Raw genomic sequence first — 21179 nt, forward strand, 5'->3', positions numbered from 1 at the left:
GTTTGCGCGTTGTTTTCAAGTTAAAACGACACCCGATGTCTGATAATTCCCTTCCTTGTGGGTTTCATTAAACAATGCATTTTACTTATTTGAAACGGGGACAATTTGAACAGCTGCATACATCTTTTGTATGTGGAAGCAATACTGCCACCTGGCCAACAAAATCAAGAGGCCCTGAGTTTCAAGATGCATTCTGATTTCAGAGATGTTGAAGTGGGAAGATTTTAAAAAGAGAAAAGTGTGCCTTAGCTGAAGTACAGTTATGTCTGGAGGGCTGGGTTAACGTATGATCAGGTTTCTTCCATAATTCCAAGGCTGATTTGTGTAAAACAGTTTCTCCGAAAGAAATTGTGTTTTTGGTGGACCGGGAAGGTTTTGCCTGGTGTGTGTTGTGTAGAGTGGCTGGGATGAGTTTCCAGAAAGGCAATACCAACAGCCCCTTCTAAAGCCATCAAGATTATTACACAAAGCATGGCCACCTAGCCATGAGCAGTGCTTGTGAGGAGGCCAGTGCAAGAGAATTGAAAGTTTGAGACCAGCCTTGGCTACTTAGTGGACACCCGGTCTGCAGAAGAAAAGAGAGAGAGAGAAAAAAAGATTGCTTTCAGAGGCTGTCCCTATTTTAGGTAATGATTATTTTCTTTATCACATATCATTAGTGTGATATCATATATATTCAGTAGTGTGTCCGATTTAGTTTTGTGTCCCTCACGACACTTAATTGTTTTTGCACACCACCGCATTTGTATGTAGGAGACAGGGCAGTGAATGTAATTGAGGATAAATAGATACTTGTTAATATTCGTAATCCTTTCTTGTGCAATATAAGGCTTTGAATACCTTGCCTCTTTAAAGGAGCCTAGGTCCTCGCTTTGTTAGGGGGGGCTCAGGATTCATTTTATGCTTGCTCGTTAGCAGTGAAACGCAGGACGAGATAGCAACCTTAAAACAGTGTCTAGCCCTGAGTAAACGGATCTTTGAAAAGCAGCTTTTGGTTGAGGCACCTCACTGCAGACTCCGGGCAACCGAGCGCGCTCGATTAACCCCTTGAACGCCGGTCTCCTCGCCTGCATTCACATGTTGCTTTGCGAGACATTTTTCAACTGGTCACTTGGCTCTCGTTTCTCCAAAAGCTGAAGCTTGGCTCCGAGTCCCTGCTCCAAGCTCAGATTCCGGTGGGGGCCGCGTGGGGCGGCGCCTGCAGGAAGTGTGCGCTTTAAGAGCGGGAGGAAGGGGCTTGCAGCAGCGGCGGGGGCTGGCGCGGGGGCCGGGGGCGGCGCCGGGGCCGTGCGTCAGAAGGGGCCCAGCGTTCGCACCTTGGTTGACGTCAGAGCTGCAGTGGGGCTGCGGTGCCTTGACCAGCCCCTTGACAGTCCTCAGCCCAGTCGCATCTCGGAGCCCGCGTCGAGCGACACGCGCTCCGCTGAGCTCTTCTCTTCTGCTCCTGGCGGGCGTGGCTGGGGGGGACTGGCGGCTTCGGGACCCTCGCGGCGCGGCGGAACCCAAGCGGCGGGCAGCGCGCTCAGGCCGGCAGCGGCCGGCTGCGGCCCGGAAGGAGTGCAGGCGGCTTCCACGGAGGTGAGTGCCGTGGCTGGGCGGGCCGTGGCAGCGCGCGGGGCCGGGGAGACCCGCTTTCTGCCCGGGAGCAGCGTGGACCGCTTGCCCGGGCTCCCGCGCTCGGCGCGACGGACCGGAGCGGCCCTTCGGCACGCAGCTTCGGGGCACAGCGGAGGGAGGAGGTGGGCCTCGGGGGCAGCAGGGGCGCGGGCGGCCGGCTGCGGGAGGGCCGGGCCGCGAGGCGGTCGGCGCCACCTGTCCACACACCCCCTTCCCCGCGTTGCCCGCGCGCTCGGTCCCCGGCCTTCCCGGGCGCGGAGTTTTGCAGGAGACCGTCGATGCTGGGGCGTGTGAGTGTGTGCGTGTTAATAACGATCGCTTTGCTGCCGTCGTGCAACAGTTGTGTGGAGCTGGTCAAAGACGCCATCGCCTTTACTAACTCCCAAGAAGGCCCTTTTCAGGTCCTGCGGTTTCTGAAGACAGTTCGGGGTAGCTCGTGAAAGAAATGCAAAAGATGCGGGGTCTCCAGGCACTAAAATGGTTTCTGTCCCCAAATGATAGTATTTTTATGTGTATTTGTTTTTACTGCAGTTCTGCGCTCCCAGGGGCGGCGAGGGGCATGTAGAAAGCCCGTGGCAAATCTCACCCACTGGAGAGAGTCCATTAACAATTTCAGATGATCGGTCCCTTCTTTTTGAGAATGTATAAATTCATGTACTTGATTTACATGCGTGTTTTACGCTAGCGGGGGTGTTCATTTTCTGTTCTTTTCACTTAAATACATCGAGGACTTTTCTGTATGCTCTGAAACCAAAGCGTAAAAGGCTAGCAAGAAACTCGTTGAAAATTTGATTACGTATCACTGCAGTAGCCAGCCTATTGGCTGGAAGAAAGCTGAAATCAGGGTAGCAACCAGTTTCTATAAAATATTGTTTACTCTGTTCGGGGCACGGTTCTTCACACTGCAGATTTCTACAGGTTAGTCAATTGTCAAATTGATTGAATTATTCATGACTAACATTAAAAAAATGAATTAAGATAACACAGAAAGTTCCAGAATGTACATTACTAGGGTATTGTTTTGTGAAACCTTTAAAAAAAAAAAACCTGCGTATGCGTGTGTGTGCGTGCATGTGTGTGTGTGTGTGTGTGTGTGTGTGTGTGCTCGCGCGCGCTCTCAAGCACTGGGTTGTGATAAAAAATGGTATTGCTTCTTATGGTCTCATGCTAAATAAACTTAAAGTCATTAAAGTACACTTTAAACACTCAGAATGAGATAAACGATGGAATTAAACTAAATGTTAATTTTATCCTTTCTTCTTTTTGGAGTAGTAGCATTGTGTATTGCACCAAATTTGGTTGTTTATTATTTGTTTTCATCTAATATTAAAACAATGATTTCTAAATTATTCTAAATTATTTCTTAAAAAATATCAAGAAACGTTTTATAGAACCGAAGCCCCCATTTGCTCAGATTCACCAGCCACCCCTGTTTTGGTGTGAGACCTGGAACAATATCTCTCCTCTTTCTAAACGTCGCCGGTTTGCATCCTATCTTTTGATAAGATAATGCATATGAAGCTGTTGACAGCATGCCTGGCTCAGATTAAGTGCTCACGGTTAGCTATTATTATTTTATTAGGACCCAATGGAAGTGTCCAGGATGCTTGTCGCCATCGGGAAGCCAGCATAGCATGGATAATCCAAAAGGAAAAAAAAGCAAAGGTGAAAATTAGTTGATAGTGTGATATGAAGGAAGTGACACTAAATTAAAATATGGTCTTTCTAAATATATGGCTTGGCCATTGTTATGATTGTGATTGTTTCACATATTTCCTTCTGCTAGACAGCTAATTTAGACTGTGGGGTTTGTTTGTTTGAAATTTAACTTTTTAATTTATTTTTTATTTTTGAGACTGGGGTCTCCCTCTGTAGCCCTGGAGGCCCTTGAATTCACAATCCTCCCGTGTCAGTCTCCTAAATGCAGGGTTATAGGTGTGCACCACCATAAACAGCTCAGATTGTTTTATTTAAAATCAGATACCCTTCTATTGTCTTTTCTTATTTATTTATTTTTTTATTGCGTTGATGCCCTTTGTCAGGCCGTTGGGAAGTATTTCCTATGAGGATTCTGAATTTTGCTAGTTCTCATCACCGTGACACAGCTGAAAGACAATATAATACAGCTCCAGACCACGACAGCAGTGTTACTGGGTTATCTCGTTGCCCAGTACGCATCTGAGATGTGCAAGAGAGGGTTTTGTTTTGTTTTGTTTTGTTTTTTAATAAAAAAGAAGCAGCAGCATCATTATCCCAGGCAATTCAGATATCTGTTCAGTGCCCTAGACTGGTTTATACAATTTTAGATGTCACAAAAACCAATGAATGAAGAGTGTAAAACATTGTCTTTAAAAATACTATTAGATTTTTTATGAAAAATAGTCTGCCTTGGACTAAAAAAGGCGTTTCTTTCAAAATTATAACTGGGTGTGACGTGTGTAAGAGGTTGAGAAAAGTGGAAAACAATCAAATCTTGGATTTGAAAATGTATTTAGGCTCTTGTGTTACAGTGGTAAAAGGGAGGCTTACTGGGAGTGAGTCACATGGTCTGTGAAAGAACTATGGCTTGAAGTACAGGTTAATTTGTCTCCCTTCAAAAAGACAAAAACTCTCTACACATCGAAGCAAAAAAGAAAAAAAAAAACATCTAACCCAGTTTTAAACAAATACATATATTATACGTTTTAGGTTAAAATACTAAGATTATGTATGTACGTGTTTTAAAAATTATTGGCTCACCAATTGCTGGTTCTTATCTTGTTGGATGAGAGGTTTTTGTCTTGCACAAATAAAATGAGGACCTAAGCAACAATTCAGCATTGTATTTTGGTGCTTATCCTTACGTGTTTAGAGGAAAGCAGAGGGTGACAGAATTGGAGTGCCCCGTATCAGTCCCTTTCAGTAAAAATGACAAATGGTAAGATAGGGTCGCAGCTTATATTTATATTATTTACTTGTTTTTACCATTATGCAACAGAAATGTCTTGTATTAAAAAGGATATTTTAAAGTGAAAAATAGCGTGTATTTTCCTGTTAAACAATTTCTTTAAAACATTAATACACCTCTTGTTAAAAAAAAAAAATCCTACTCTGAACTCTTTTTTGGTTGGCTTTTGAATATTGCCATGTCCAAACTCCCCCTACTTTTTCTCTTTTGCTGCTCCGTAAATTCTCAGATCAAACTTTGATTCGCAGAATTTACTAATTTCCTGTCTCCAGATGCACTTGTCACCTCTTTGTTTTTTTACCTATGTCGTTCATTTGCTTCTTGGACTGTTTTTCCTAACCTTACCGTAAGTAAATTTCACTTATTTCCAAAATTTGGTTAAAACCGATACCTCCCTTTATATCCTTCACCACTAGATTTCTCAGTTGATCTTGCTAATTTGACCCATTATCACATTCTCAGGATTGGCGGTTGTGGATCCAGGCAAGAGCTCTAGCATGCAGCCCTACCCTGCCTCACACTCACTGTTTTTACTTCGTCAGTTCTCAGATACCCCTTCACACTTCTGCCTTGACTTTCTAGTTCCAGTTTACACTCCTTGGTGGCAGGAGAGCTTGAGCTTAGCCCCTCAGGCTCCTAGGACAAAGTTCTGTACCAGGCAGGCGCCTGACAACGTATACTTGAGTAAGAAATGGTCGTATCGGTCCTTTTGAAACTAAATGTTGGAATTTTTCTTCACAAGTGGTCCTGGGTACCCGTTAACACTTGACCCATAATTACAAGGAATTTAAAAACCTCGATCATTCTGCATAATTGTCTACTGATACAACAGATGGATGATAAGAAGTGACAATTATTTTTTATTAAAACTAGTATGGTAACTGAGAATTAGGTACCAGGACCAAACTTACATTTCACGCGTGTGTTTTCCTTTCAAAATTTCACTAGAAACTTACTTTGATTTTGGGCAATTTTTGTTTCCCTTAACTTGCTAAAGGCACAGGTGGGTCTTACCTTCTTTTACAGCCTGGAGCCCAGAGAGCCAAGTGCATGGGGGCTTGGTGGGCCCACAGTCTCTGCTCCGCCTTTTGGGGAGGTGTATGGTAGTATGTAAAGTGCTTTGTGTTCAAAATTTAGTATTTTCTCCTGTTACTGGAAATAATTGTGTTATTTTTCAAATGCCAGTCTGACTAGGGAGTGCTTCTTTGGTCAGCTATAGATATGAGACTTACTGTCTAAAGAGTTGTTTTATTTTAATTTACAGACGCTTGTCCAGATTGGTGCAGCTGAAGACCTACCTGATTTTCTCTACTCAAGGTAATCCACTTGTTAATTTAAAAAAAAAAAAAAAAAAAAAAAAGCAACCAATCAACCACGTTCTGGTAGAATTCAAATCTATATAAAAAGACCTATTGACCCGTGCAAAGCAGTATAATTCTAGACCCTGGATAAATGATCCTTTTAATAATTAAAATTTTATTAGTTATAGAAAAATGTACTGATGTTCTTGGGTCACTTTAGACCCAGCTTGAATATTTTAATTGTGTACTATATGTGTGTTATCTTCCTACTCCAAAGGGGTTGGATCTGGTAAGTTGTAGGTGAGGTCCTGGAATGTTAAATTTGAAAAATGTTAGCATGTGCTTCTGATCTGTTTAACTCACTGTGCCGTGAAAGGTGATAGAAATGGCAGCTGCCGGAGCTAGGGTTCAAGGCTGTAAGCTTTCATATTTGTGTATGTGATGTTACACTCACTTTGCCTTTACTTAGGGAATGTTTTAATTAGGTAGTTAAGTGCTTAAAACATTTGTTATTTTATAATTTTCAAAGTTTAGTTTTATGTTCTAGGATTCACTTAGGCTAAAAATTGTCTTACCTACAAATATAACTGTGAGCTTTGTCCTGTTCTTCAGTTTTCAATTAATAAATGAGGTAAATTAGTGTGTGTGTGGGAAGATCCAGTTTTAAATTTTCACATATGTTATTTCAGATGCTGGTTTAATTGATTTATTTTCACTATAAGTGTGGGAAGTCAGAAAAGCAAAGGTTCTCAGTACAGAGTGATAGGTAAGTGAATATTACGATGAGGTGTTGACTTGATAAAGCTTTTGCTCATTTTATTAGTTTTGAGGTTGTAATTTAATTTTTCAACCATTGGCTTTAATAGTGGAGTAATCTTACTCAGAAATACTAAAGTCACAGAGCCAGGCTTGGTGGCACAAGCCTGTAATCTCAGTGCTTGAGAAGCTAAGGATTAGGAGTTAAAAGGCAGCCCGGGCAATCCATCAAGACTGTTTACACCTTCTCCCTCTAAATACAGCACATTGAATGATTCTGTTGTATATATTCCAACAGATAAGAATATTTAAATAATTAGAATGAAACTTTTCAGTTTTAACAAAACAGCAAATACACTGCATTGAATTTATTAAAATAGCTGCAACTGTGCATGTGCGTGTGCGTGTGTGTCGCCAACAAATTAATTGGCTCTGTATGGAGATATCTAGGGAGTCAATCTCGCTTTTAGCAGAGTAAATGTGTATTTATTTAGGAAAGTAAGAAGAGCTCCTGAGAGTGGAAAGGACTTCAAGAGAGGAGTACCTTTTTCTGTCCTTTTTGCTGAGCAGCAAGGGATTTCATTTAGAAGCAAAATAGAAGTACAGAAGAGATACACTGTAAGGGAGCAGTGTAAGACTTACTCGGAAGTCCCCCTTTTAAATAGCATGGCAAATCTTTAAAAATTCTGAATCCTAGGCGCTAACTCAATTTTACTGATTCAGAATTTGGGGAATGATTTTAGCATTCAGCTTGATTTTGAACTTTGATATATTATGGAAGACTTACAGTTTTAGGTGCATAAAAACTAGTAAACCATTTATTGGTCAAGAAATCTCAAAAGTAGTACTAATAAAAATTCTCTGTTGTTTGTGGTTTACACAATTAGGAAAGTGATTTCAGAGGCCACTTTAGTTGCTCTTTATATTTTTAGCAACTCTGATAAATTATAATAGAAGCTTTGAGCTGAGCATAAACTGCCACATGACATCTTTACTCTTATGATAGATAATTAGATGCTCTCTATGATACCACAAGTTCAGATAACTTGGAGTTTTTGTTATAAGAACTCGGGAAAATAGTGTTTCAGAAGGGTTTAGTAAGTATATTATAGTAATATGGTCTTTAGAAATCTAGTGCTGTATTATTTCATCTGGAATAATTTTCTAGTAACTCAGAGCTATAGAAAATTGGTAAGAATCTTCATTATCTTCAGATAACTGCAGCAAACTGCTCTTTCCAGTGATGCGTACTGACTCAGTAGCTCATGCCTGCTTTGTGTTACTCTCCTCATGGACAGAAACAGGATAGGTGGAAGTTAGGCATGATGGTGCATGCTTATTAGTCCCGAGCTCAGGAAGTTGAGGCAGAAGGATCGCGATTTCCAGGCTAGTTTTGGATTACATAGTGAATTCTAGGTCAGCTTAAGGTATATAGTGACATCCTGCCTCAAAAAACGGACAGGAATGATTTTGAGCTATTTTCCTAATAGTAATAAGGAATTATTGTTTATTATTATTACTATTATTATTATTTTTATTGCTTCTTTTTTCTTCCTTTGTAGTTTGACCATTTGAGCTCAGCCAGTAGCCTCCTGACTGACTAGTTAAGATGCAGAAAAGACAAGGGTACTGCAGCTATTGCCGTGTGCAGTATCCTAACCTGGAACAGGTGAGAGGTCCCCTGCCATAACACTTAGCACCTTAGATGGGAGTTTTTCTTTTACATTGGATTAGATTGGCTTATTCATTCCCTGAATGGATTTTGTTGAGAATCTGCTGGTTTGCAGATACTGCTTAAGAGTATGAGAATACAATCATGAACAAAACCAGTTTTTTCATAGAGTTTACAGTATAGTCTAGTAAGACAGAAAATAAGTAATCATATAATTGTAATACATAATATGTCAAATTATGATTAGTTTTATGAGGAAAGGAAAGGAAACGAGAGAGTGTTGCTTAAGTAGGATGGCCAGATAAGTTTTTTTTCTTTTTTTTAAAAAGTGGCATTTGAATTGGCATTTGAAAGAAGTTCAGTGCCAGGTTTGCATATATATGGAGGAAGAGTCCTAGGCAGAGGAAATACCCCGAAGGAGAAGAGTATTATGCTGACCAGAGTCAAGAGGCCAGTGTGACTCCAGTGGAGGCTGGGCGATAGGTGCAAAGTGCCAGCTGAAGAAGGAAGGGCAGTAATTCTGTAAAACTGAGTAGGCTGGTGGGCATGGGGTGCCCGTGCTAATCCAGCACAGAGAGACAGGCAGGTGTGCAGTGAGACCCTGTCTCAGGAAACTTAGTAGGCTGGTGGGCATGGGGTGCCCGCCTCTAATCCCAGCACAGAGAGACAGAGGCAGGTGTGCAGTGAGACCCTGTCTCAGGAAACTTAGTAGGCTCCTGGGCATGGGGTGCCCGCTATAATCCCAGCACAGAGAGACAGACAGGTGTGCAGTGAGACCCTGTCTCAGAAAACTTAGTAGGCTCGTGGGCATGGGGGTGCCCTCCTCTAATCCCAGCACAGAGAGACAGAGGCAGGTGTGCAGTGAGACCCTGTCTCAGAAAACTTAGTAGGCTCGTGGGCATGGGGGTGCCCTCCTCTAATCCCAGCACAGAGAGACAGGCAGGTGTGCAGTGAGACCCTGTCTCAGGAAACCATCCTTGTAGGTTAAGGTGAGAACATTGACTTTTAGGCCACTAAGGTTGGTGGCCGTCATACCACTATGAGAAGGGTGACTATTACCAGACTCATATTTTAGAAGGATCATTCTGGATGCTGATGAGAACGGTTGGTATGGGGAGTCTTTCCTATTTATTTTGTTGCAATGCAATTCTTGCATTATAAACTTCCCCCCTTTAAAGTGAAATTCAGCAACCTTTAGTGTATACACAAAATAATATATTGTCTAATTTCATCTTTAAAAGGAAATCACATACCCACCGAACTGTACTCTTGGATCTCTAACCTCTAGCAATCACTAATCTACTTTCTGTTTCAAAATATTGGACTATCCTGGATATTTCCTCAAAATGGAAGTGTATACTTGTGACTTTGGTGTCTGATTTTCCATTTAGCCTAATATATTCAAGGTTCATTCATATCATAGCATGTATTACTACCTCATTATGGCTGAATAATATTCCATTATAAAAGTAATACCACATTTTATTTATTCATTCAACAATTGATGGATGCTTAGGTTGTTTTTACTTTTTTTGGCTACCATGAATATTGTTGCTATGGATATTTGTATATAATTTTTTGTGTGTGAACATACATTTTCAGTTCTCTTGGGTATATATAAGTAGGAGTGGGATTGTTGGGTCACATGATAACTTTTTTTTTTTTTTTTTTTTTTTGAGGAACTGCCTCATTGTTTTCCAAAGTGGCTCTAGTATTTTATGTTACCTCCAGCAATGCATGAGGGTTCCAGTTTCTCCTCATCCTTGCCAGCACCTATCTCCCCTTTTTTTAAATTATAGTCATTTTGTAGATGTGAAATGATATTTCATTGTGACTTTGATTTGGATTTGCATTCACCAGTGTCATTGAGCATGTTTTCATGTGCTTATTGGCTGTTTGTGTACATGCTTTGGACAAATGCCTATTCAGATCTTATGTCCATGTTTTAGTCCGTTTGTCTTTTTTATTGATGAGTTTTAAGCCTTTCTTCTGGCTAACAGACTTTTATGAAACAATGTGACTGTAATACTTTGTCCTGTTCTGTGGCTTGTCTTTCTATGTTGTTGATAGTATGCTTTGATGCATCAACATTTTCAATTTTGCTAGGAGTAGTGATGCTCGCCTGTAACCCCACAATTTAGGAGGTGAAAGCAGGAACATTGTGAGTCCCAGGCTGGTTTGGACTACACAGTGATACCTGTTTCTCTCCCTCCCTCCTCCCCCAAACAATTCCAATCTGTTTATGTTCTCTTTCAACATTAAAGACAGTTGTTCTGTGGAGTCCAGGCTGGTCTCAGGCTTGAGGAGTCTTCCTCTTTCACCTTCCCAGGGCTAAGACTGCAGCTGTGTACCACGGAGCCTTTCTTTGTGTTGTCTGTGATGAAAGATTGCCCAGCCCAACCTCATGAAGATTTATGCCTGCATTCCTCTAAGAGTTTCATAGTTGCTCTTATAATTAGGTCTTCTGTTCAATTTGAATTAATTTTTGTATAGATGAGAGATGGAATCCAGTTTCATTCTTTGGCTTGTGCTATCCAGTAATCACTACACTCTCTGTTGGAAAGAGTAGTCTTTCCTATTCGGTTGTCACATCTGTTGAAAAATCAACTACTTAAAATTGTAAGAGTTTATTTCCTTGTTCTCAGTTCTGTTCTATTGGTCTACATATGCATCATAATTGTAGTACCATAATCTTTTTTAAAAAAACATTTTAAACTGGCATATAGTAATTGTATGTATTTGTCAGATAATTGTGTGATATTTCAGCACATGTATACAATATGTGATGATCAGATCATGATAATTGGCCTGTCACCTCAGACATTTATTATTTCTTTGTACTAGGAACATTCTCTCTGCTCTTTTGAAATAGACAATGTATATCATTATATGATAAAGTAAATCATAGTTACTATTCCTGTTCTGTAGAACATTAGAAGTTATTCCACTTATTTATACCTGTCCTTCATCCCCATGAACTCTCCTCTTCCCATCCTTCTGTCCTTGTCAGGCTTGGGTGACCACTCCACTCATCCGTCTGTGGACACCTGCAGTGATTCCTGTTTTGGCCATTGTGAATATTCTATAGTAAACAGAAGAATGCAGATGTTGCCTTGGCATACAGATTTTATTTCCTTTAGATGCTAGATATGCATCAGTAGAGGGATTTTCTGTTATAAGAGGTTCTGTGTTTAGTTTTCCAAGGAACCTCTGTCCTGTTTTCTGTAATGGTTCTACGTTTCACATTAGTCTTACAGTAGTGTTCTCCCTTTGCCACCTCCCATTAGAACTTGACATTTTAAAAATCTTTTTCTTAGTAACCCTTCTTACAGGATTGAGAAGATAGCTTATTGTCTTGATTTATATTTACTTGATCATTAATGATATCAAACTTTTTCATATGTTGGTTTGCTGTTTGTATATTGTATATTATCTTTTAAATATGTCTATACACAGGATATTTGCCCATTTTCAAAACAAAGTATATTTTGCTGTTGAGTTGTTTGAGTCCCTTATATATTCTAGAATGAATCCTTTGGGTGGCTGGATATGGTGGCTCATGCCTTCTCAACAGTTAGGAAGTGTAGAAGCAAGAGTATCAGGAGATGAAGGCTAGCCTTAGCTACATAATGAGTTCGAGACAAGGCAGAGATACATGAGATCATGTCTCAAAAAACCACTGCCACCACCAAAAACCAATAATAAAGTAAGAATTGTTGGCTGGTGAAGTAGCGTGATGGAACACATGCCTCACAAATGTAAGTTTGAATCTCTAGAACACTGTAGAGCAAGTCGTGGTAGTGTGCTTCTGTACTCTGAGCGCTTCTGTGCCAAGATAGGAGGCAGGGCAAAGAATGAAGTGTGGCAGTGAACAAGTACTAGGGAGACACCCCGTCTTAAAACAGGGTAGAAGGAGAGAGCTGGTACCTGAGGTTGTCCTCTGACTTCCATATGTGCACTATGGCATGTTCATGACTCTTAGGTTTTCTTCTAGTAGTTTCATAGTTTTGGGTCTTAACACTTACGAGGAGTGTGTCTTAGTTATTCTTCCATTGCTGAGAAGACACCATAACCAAAGCAACTCTTCATTTTATTTTATTCATTCATTCATTCATTTTTTGGTTTTTTTGAGATAGGGTTTCTCTGTGTAATTTTGGTGCCTGTCCTGGATCTCACTTTGTAGACCAGGCTGGCCTTTAACTCACAGAGATCCGCCTGGCCCTGCCTCCCAAGTGCTGGGATTAAAGGTGAGCACTGCCGCCACCACCACCCAGCCTCAAAGCAAAACTCTTTTTTTTTTTTTAAATGATTTATTTATTTATTATGTATACAATGTCCTGCCTGCGTGTATGCCTGCAGGCCAGAAGAGGGCGCCAGATCTCATTACAGATGGTTGTGAGCTACCATGTGGTTGCTGGGAATTGAACTCAGGACCTCTGGAAGAACAGACAGTGCTCTTAAAACCTCTGAGCTATCTCTCCAGCCCCCTTAAAGCAAATCTTATAAAAGAAAGCATTTAATTAGGGGCTTGCTTACAGTTTTAGAGAGTTAGTCCACTATCATCATGGTGAGGAGTGTGGCAGCAGGCAGCCATAGTGCTGGAGAAGTAGCTGAGAACTTTATATCCTGATCTGTAGGCAACAGAGAGACAGCCTAGCATGGGCTTTTGAACCTCAAAGTATCCTTGCATCCTCCTCCTCCCTCCCAGTGACATACTTCTTCAAACAAAGCCAACCCTCCACCAACAAGGCCAACTGTTTCTAATCCTTTGTTTTTTATTTGTTTGTTTGTTTTTGTTTTTTGAGACAGGGTTTCTCTGTGTACTTTCGGTGCTTGTCCTGGATCTCACTCTGTAACCAGGCTGGCCTTGAACTCACAGAGATCCACCTGCCTCTGCCTCCAAGTGCTGGGATTAAAGTTCTGCACAACCATGGCCTGGCCTTTTTTTTTTTTTTTTTTTTTTGCTAATCCTTTTAATCCTTCCCAAACAGTTCCACTAACTGGGGACCAAGCATACAAACATAGGAGTGTATGGAAGCTGTTCTCATTCAAATTACCAGATAGTATGATATATTTGCATTGATTTTTGTATGTAGTAAGAAATTGAAGTCTGGTTTTATTCTCCAATATTTATTTAATTCATCATCATCATCATTACGAGACATGGTCTCATTATGTAGCTCTAGCTGTCTTCCAACTCACTATGTAGACCAGGCTGACCTTGCACTCACAGAGATCTACCTGCTTCTGCCTCCCAAGTGCTGGGATTAAAGACATGTGCCACCACACCAGACTTACTTTTCTTTCTATAGATGTTGAAGTTTTCCAGCATCATTTACTGAAGAGACTTCAGTTGGTGCCTTTTATGCCCTGACTGGTCAAACTGCCCTTACAGTTAGCTCTAGATGGGTGAATTATTCCTTTGTTTTTTGTTACACCTCTGTAACATCAACTGTTTTCATTGCTATAGTTTTGTATTATGTTTTGAAGTTGCTATTATAATGGTTCCACCTTTATTCATTTTGCTCAAGATTGCTATGCCTGTTGAGTATTTTAGGTTCTACATGGACTTAGAATCTATATTTATGTGGTTGTTTTTGTTTTTTGTTTTGTTTTGCTTCTGTGAAGGTCATTGGTATTCTGATATGAATTGCAATTGAATCTGTAGATTATTATGGATACTTTATATTCTTCCAGTCTGTGAACATGAGCTATCTTTTTTGCTTTTGGTTTGTTTGTTATGTGAATTCCCCTCAATTTCACTCTTTTCGTATTTTGTAACTTTCGTTGTAGAGATCACTTATGTCTTTGGTTACTTCATCCTTAGGTGGTATTATTATTATTATTATTACTACTACTATTGGCAGCTTTCTTGGTAAACTTTTAACAATTTGTAGAACAGCTGCTTTTTGCATGTTTTTGTATCCTGTACCTTTATTGAATTTGCTTTTCAGTTTAACATATTTAATGGAGTCTAGTTTTTTTTTTTTTTTCTTTCATAGTCAGTAAAATTATGTCATTTGGGGCTGGAGAGATGGCTCAGCAGTTGAGTGATTGCTGCTCTTGTGGAGACCTGGGTTTGGTTCTCAGTTCCTACATGGCTGTAACTTCAGTTTCAGGGGGTCTGACACTCTTTTCTGGTCTACATGTATACCAGGCATGCATGTGGTGCACACACATACATGCAGGCAAAACACCTATACACCTATAAATAAATCTTTATTTTTTTAAAGATTGCCATCTACAATGAATAATTTGATACCCTTTATTTCTCTTATTGTGATGCGTCTTATTACTGCTTTCAGAGAAGATAGATTTTAGTTTTCCTCTGTTAAGTGTGGTGTAAATTGTGGATAGTCATGTACAGTCCCTATTATGCTGAACTGTGTTACTTTTTTTTTTTAAGATTTATTTATTTATTATTTATATAGAAGAGGGCGCCAGATCTCATTACAGATGGTTGTGAGCCACCATGTGGTTGCTGGGAATTGAACTCAGGACCTCTGGAAGAGCAGATGGTGCTCTTAACCTCTAAGCCATCTCTCCAGCCCGAACTGTGTTACTTTTACACCTAATTAAAATTTTTTATCATGAAGGAATGTTTAATTTCATTAAATTAATAAAAAGTATAATTAGATATACATAAGATGATCATGCTGACTTATCCTTTATTATATTGGTGAAATATGTTTGTTGATTTATATATATTGAACCATTCTTACCTTCCTGATGTAAAGCCCACTCAATTATGGTGTGTAACCTTTGTGTGTGTTGAGTTTGGTTCATTAGCATTTTCTTGAGAATTTTTGTACTTGTGTTTATCAGTAATATCCATCTGTAAAGATTTGGTAAAATTTATCAGGTCCTGGGCTTTGATTTCTTGTGACATATTTTATTGATTTAGTCTGGCTACTTGTTATCAGTTTGCTGATTTTGTATGTTGTCATGGTTCAATTTTGGTTGGTTATGTTTATATAGAAACACATTCCTTATAGATTTTCTAATCTATTAGCTTATCATTGTTCATCATGGTCCTAATGAACATTTGTATTAATTAGTTGGAATGTTTCCTTTTTGATCCCTGATTTTATTAGCATCATCTGTCTTCCCCTGTCTTTTTCCTGCACACATGGTGTACCACTGAGCTACATTTCTAGCTCCCCCATGCCCCCCTTTTTTAACACATGTGCATGTAGGTAACTTTTAGTCTATTTCTGCTGTTTGCTATTTATTTCCTCTTACTGCGATGTGTTTGGTGTGTTCTTGATTCTTTTAGGTTGTTGATTTGTGGTGGTATTTATTTTGAACATTTTTTAAAATGTAAGCTGTAATTATAAACTTTCATCTGTATTGCGTTTGCTTCATTCCATAGGCTGTAGTGTGCTATTCCAATTGCAGTTTGTTTTAAGACACTTAAAATTTTCTTTTGATTTCTTCTTTGACCCACTATTCATTTATGAACATCTTTAATTTCCATGTCCTTGTGTAGTTTCTGAAGATACTCTTTATTGCTAGTTTTATTCAATTCTGATCAAAAGTACATGTGCTGATTTTATTTTATTTTTTAATTTATTGAGACTGTCCCACATGCTGATGAGAATAATGCTTATTCTGTAGGTATTGGATGAACTGTTCTATAAATGTCTGCCTGGCCCTTTGGTCTGCAATATATAAACAGTTTACCTGTGATAATCAGGTCCTTTGACAGTTTTAGTTTGTTAGGTTGAATAGGTATTCTGTCTTTTTTAGAACACAGATATACCACCATGTCCCCATTTCATCTTCCCCACTAAACACCATAGACTTTCTCTATTCAGTTTTTTTCTAAGATTGGGTTCTTCAGAAAGGCAGGCAGATTCTGATAGGGCTTGTGTTGAATCTGCAGAGGAATTTGTGGAGTATCCATCTTAGCATTGAGTCTTCCAATTTGTGAGCAGGGAGTATGTATTTCTGTTGTATACAGCTTCTTAAAAACCTTTCAGCCTCGTCTTGAGCTTTTCAGGGTACAGTTAAATTTATTAATATTGTTGATGCTATTTTATTAAATATACTTTTGTATATATATCTCTAGTGTATAGAACTATAATTACTTTTTAAAATACTGCTCTTACATCATGCAACTATGTAGAACTTATTAGTTCTATTTTTTTGTGAGTCCTTAAGACTTTTTGTATGTAAAATACTTTTCCTTGTACAAAGTCATCACACTAGTTTTCTAGTCTGAGTACCCTTTTTCTTTCTTTGGCCTTCTCTAATTTAGTAAGTATCGAGTAGAAGTGGTGAGAATAGGAATCTCTTGTCTCTCTTGATCTTAGGGAGAAAGCTTTCATCCTGTCAATATTAAATATGATACATAGTGTGGTTTTATATAGAAGACCTTGTTAGATTTAGGAAATGATCTTCTGTTCCTAGTTTATTTCCTAGTTTATCGAGTGTTTCCTTATGAAAGAGTGCAGGATTTGTCACATGCATATTTGTTATGTAAGTGTAGTAGTAGCTCAGGCTGCCATAATAAAACATGGTAGTACCAGATGGCTTAAGCAACTTGAATTTTTTTCTTACTGTTCGAAAGGCTAGGAAGTCCAAGAGCAAGATACTAGCTGCCTTATTTATCTACTTTCCTAGTTTGTACATGGTTGCCTTCTCAAAGTGACCTCCCTTGTGCAGGGAGGGTAATCTGTCTTCCTCTTTCAAGGCCAGCAGTCAATGCTGCTCTAGAACTTCATCCCTTTGGTGTCGTGTGATCCTAATTACTTCCTTAAATTGTTTCTAAATTTAGTCATATTAGAGATTTGGGTTAGCTGTGGGTCAGTGTGTAGTATAGACTGATTTTTTTGGATGTTACCCTACTCTTAACATTCCTGGGATAGACCTTACTTGGTTATGGCATGCAGTTAGTTCTCTTGATGTTGCTGGATTTTGTTTGTTAATAATTTTTTTGAGGATTTTTACATATATATTTGTAAGGAGTGTTGGTCTGTGACTTATGGTGTCTTTTGTGTCATTTTGGTATTAGGGTATAGCAGTTTCAAAGACTGAATTGAATAGTGTTCCCTTCCATTTTTGTTGAAAGAGTTTTATGGACCATTGTATATATTCATGATAGTAGTAGCTGCTGTTTTCTGACCAGGGTTGTTCATTTAGAAGTATCTCAAGTTTTTCTTCCAGATCTAAGCTGTAACTTTGTATATGTGAAACAGTTTATAATGATGTTCTGCTTTTATAAATGCTGACTTGTTTTTATCTTAGATATGATATCTAAGATAACTGTATAATATGTGGTGGCATTTGTCTTGTTTATCTCATAGAAATCAGTTAATTTCATAGTAAAAAGTTTTTTGTTGTGTTTTTTTTAACCCCTCTACTCTTTAAAATTTTTTTTTTTTAATGCTGGTCATAAACATGAGGCAGAAAATAAATGAAGTCTCTTTCTCTTTCTCTTATGATTGATAAATTGTTTCATTACCTGACTGGACTTGTTGAACCTTTGGCAGCTTTCAAACATTACTTCTTTAACTACAGGTTCTAGTCAATAAAGATTTGATGAAAAAAATTTTTTTTGCCTAACATTTAAAACATTTTTTTTAAATTCATTTGGACACTCTTGCACTAAATTGGAATTTAAAAACATTCTGTTGATGACAGCCAGGATAATTTATATTAACTTTGAAAGCTTGGAAAAAATATATGTGTGTGTGCGTGTGTATGTATGTATGTGTGTGTGTGTATATATATATATATACACACACACACACATACATACATTCATATACATATATGTATATTTCAAGGCTTTGGAAAACTACTAAGGCAGAGAAGAAATATGGGGCCAAGACCTAGTGGAGTAGTCAGTAGAAAACAATGGGAGCCAAAAGAGAGAAAACAACCGCCAACCTAGAATTCTCTACTTAATAAGTATAACTTTTAAACATAAGGTAAAATAAAAATATTTTCAGGAAACAAAAATTAAGGGAATTTGTCACCAGCAGACCCTCACTAAAGGAAAAACTAAAAGGAGTTCTTCAGGCAGAAGGAAAATGATTCCAGATGGAAGCTCAGAGCTATCAGGAAGTAATGAAGAACAATGGACAGGTAAATATATAGGCAATCAATAAATCATGTTTGTGCGATTAAGAGCAATGTAGGTTGGGAGGGTAGTAAGTGGAGTTAATTTCTAAGGATCTTCCATTGTTTAAGGAGAGAATAAGATAGTAATTTTAGACTTTGATAGTTTAGACTTGTCATTTGTTCCTACTAGCAGACTATGAAGAGAGGCTGTAACTACCGAGCTAACAAAATGGGGAAATTAGAATAATAAAGAAGAAGAAAGAAGAGAGAAAATACCCATAAGAACAATAAATAACAGACTGCCAAATTTACCTAAGTGAAAATAGACTTAATGCTTGAATTAAAAATGTGTTCAGTGACTACACTTGTGTGTGCGTGTTTACTTCCATGGTAGAGCACTTGCCTGCTCTACATGACAGCAACTCAAAGGAAAAAATAGAGCTATAATTCTTTATGGGAGGTCTCAATCACAGAAATAAGAAAGAAAAAGATAAAAATGACTAAAATGATAAAGATAATTGGGTAAGAAGATAAAACAGTTAGTTGTCATAACATGATGATGGACTAGAAAACAAAAAAAATAGATAAATTTAGAATTAATGAGTTTCAAAGCTTGTTGGAGCTGGATGTGGTAGTGCGTGCCTGTGGTTCTAACTTCTGGAGAGCTGAAGTAGGAGGGTCATTTGAGTCTTTCTGTGCATTTGGTATCAGCCTGGGCACCATGGGGGAGCCTTTGGCTAAAAAACAAACCAAAAAAACCAAGGTGGTTGTTAACAACAAAAAATGTCATATTCATATATGCAGATACTCTGTAGAAAATGAGATCTAAAGATATTTACAGTAATATTCATGAAAATAAAATTATGAGGAATAATTATAATAAAATATGTATAAAATCTTTACATACATCTCTAAACACTGAAGGCTGAGGATTTAGCTCAGTGACAGCATGCCTGCTTTAGCATACTTTAGGCCCTAGGTTTAATCCCCAGCACTGGGCAGGAGAGGGACATAATATTTTCATGGATTGAAAGAATTAATATTAAAAATGTCCATTTTCCCCAAATTATTGTACAGTGTAATTAAATTACAGTGAAAAACACATAAATTAATGAAAATTAAGCCAGTATAAATATGGAAATGAAAAAGATGAGTACTAGAATTAAAAGACAAGGCAAAGGTAGAAAGAGCATAGAAACCAAGTCCAGAGATGGAAGAAGGTACAGACTGGATCTGGGGCAAAGGCGACGCTGCAGAGCAGCCAGGGACAAGACTTGCTGCTAGTAGATGCTGATGTGCCAGTTGAGTAACCAAGTAGGAAAAAAATGAAAGTGTTGTTGAATCATCTTGTGTGCAAAGATCATTCCAAATGAATTATAGATGTGAATGTTGGAGGCAACATAATAAAGGAACTAATAACAGACTGGAGAAACACTTCATAACTTGTGAGGAAGAGCTTTCTGTTAACAAAATACATTGAAAGAAAATTCAGAAAGTAGCAGCAATAAAATGAAGAAGGTAGTAGATGGTTAAAAAAGTGAGAAGACCAGACCAGCTACAGGAAGGAAGTGAGAAGACCAGACCAGCTACAGAAAGGAAGTGAGAAGACCAGACCAGCTACAGAAAGGAAGTGAGAAGACCAGACCAGCTACAGAAAGGAAGTGAGAAGACCAGACCAGCTACAGAAAGGAAGTGAGAGGACCAGCTACAGAAAGGAAGTGAGAAGACCAGACCAGCTACAGGAAGGAAGTGAGAAGACAAGACCAGCTACAGGAAGGAAGTGAGAAGACCAGCTACAGGAAGGAAGTGAGAAGACCAGCTACAGAAAGGAAGTGAGAAGACCAGACCAGCTTCAGGAAGGAAGTGAGAAGACCAGACCAGCTACAGAAAGGAAGCTGGAGAAGGACCAGACCAGCTACAGGAAGGAAGTGAGAAGACCCAGAACCAGCTACAGAAAAGAGACCAGCTAAGAAGAAGTCCAGACCGCTACAGAAAAAGAAGTGAGAGACAGACCTAGAGGAAATGAGAAGACAAGACCAGCTACAGGAAGGAAGTGAGAAGACCAGACCAGCTACAGGAAGGAAGTGAGAAGTCCAGACCAGCTACAGAAAGGAAGTGAGAAGACAAGACCAGCTACAGAAAGGAAGTGAGAAGACCAGACCAGCTACAGGAAGGAAGTGAGAAGACCAGACCAGCTACAGAAAGGAAGATGATACTTGAAAGAAGAGATTGTGTCCAGAATAAATAAATTCTACAAGTTAATAAAGAAGTTATCTATTTGAAAAACAGGAAGAGGAGCTGGCATGGAGGCATTTGCTTGTAACCCAACATTCTGGAGACAAGGATACTGAATTAAAGGCTAGCCTGGGCTACATAATGAAGACCCCCATCTTGAAAAAAAAAAAAAAGAACATCAGAAAGAAATTTGAATGGAGACATAATGAGACACAATCTGGACTGCCAGCAAAAATGGAAAGCTGTCATCAGATTATGGATTAAGACCATGATATATGGCATTGAACACCTTCCACAATAGCTAAAATGTAAAAAGAGAATACCAAGTGTTGATGATGAAGGAGAGCAATGCAAAGATAAAGATAGACTGTTGGTTGAGGCATAAGTTGTTCCAACTACTTTGGAAAACTAGATACTGGAGCTAAACATACATGCACTGTATGGCACAGAAATTCTACTCCTAGTAATCTATCCCCCAAAATACACATGCCTTGTCACACAAGACAAATAACAAGGTTCATTGCAGAATTCTTTATAATGTCCAAAATCTATCAAGAGCAGAATGCACAAAATAGGATACATT

At 38.8% G+C, this 21179-nt stretch overlaps 1 protein-coding gene across 4 annotated transcripts in view; it reads left to right on the forward strand.

Moving 5' to 3' along the window:
• Positions 1 to 1358: 1358 nt before the first annotated feature.
• The window catches only part of Zdbf2 (zinc finger DBF-type containing 2), a 40991-nt gene continuing 21170 nt past the window's right edge, over positions 1359 to 21179 (forward strand). For 3 of the 4 annotated variants that reach the window (XM_036173149.1, XM_036173151.1, XM_036173152.1), the window contains exons 1-4: positions 1359 to 1578; positions 5829 to 5881; positions 6555 to 6631; positions 8184 to 8290. In XM_036173149.1, coding sequence (XP_036029042.1) covers positions 8231 to 8290 — 60 coding nt within the window. In that variant the 5' untranslated portion in view covers positions 1359 to 1578; positions 5829 to 5881; positions 6555 to 6631; positions 8184 to 8230. Of the gene's footprint in view, positions 1579 to 5828; positions 5882 to 6554; positions 6632 to 8183; positions 8291 to 18290; positions 18386 to 21179 lie in introns of those variants that run through there. The other variant, XM_036173150.1, reaches the window with a different exon arrangement.

The sequence above is a fragment of the Onychomys torridus genome, chromosome 23 (genome assembly GCF_903995425.1).
Source record: "Onychomys torridus chromosome 23, mOncTor1.1, whole genome shotgun sequence".
Lineage (NCBI taxonomy): Eukaryota > Metazoa > Chordata > Mammalia > Rodentia > Cricetidae > Onychomys > Onychomys torridus.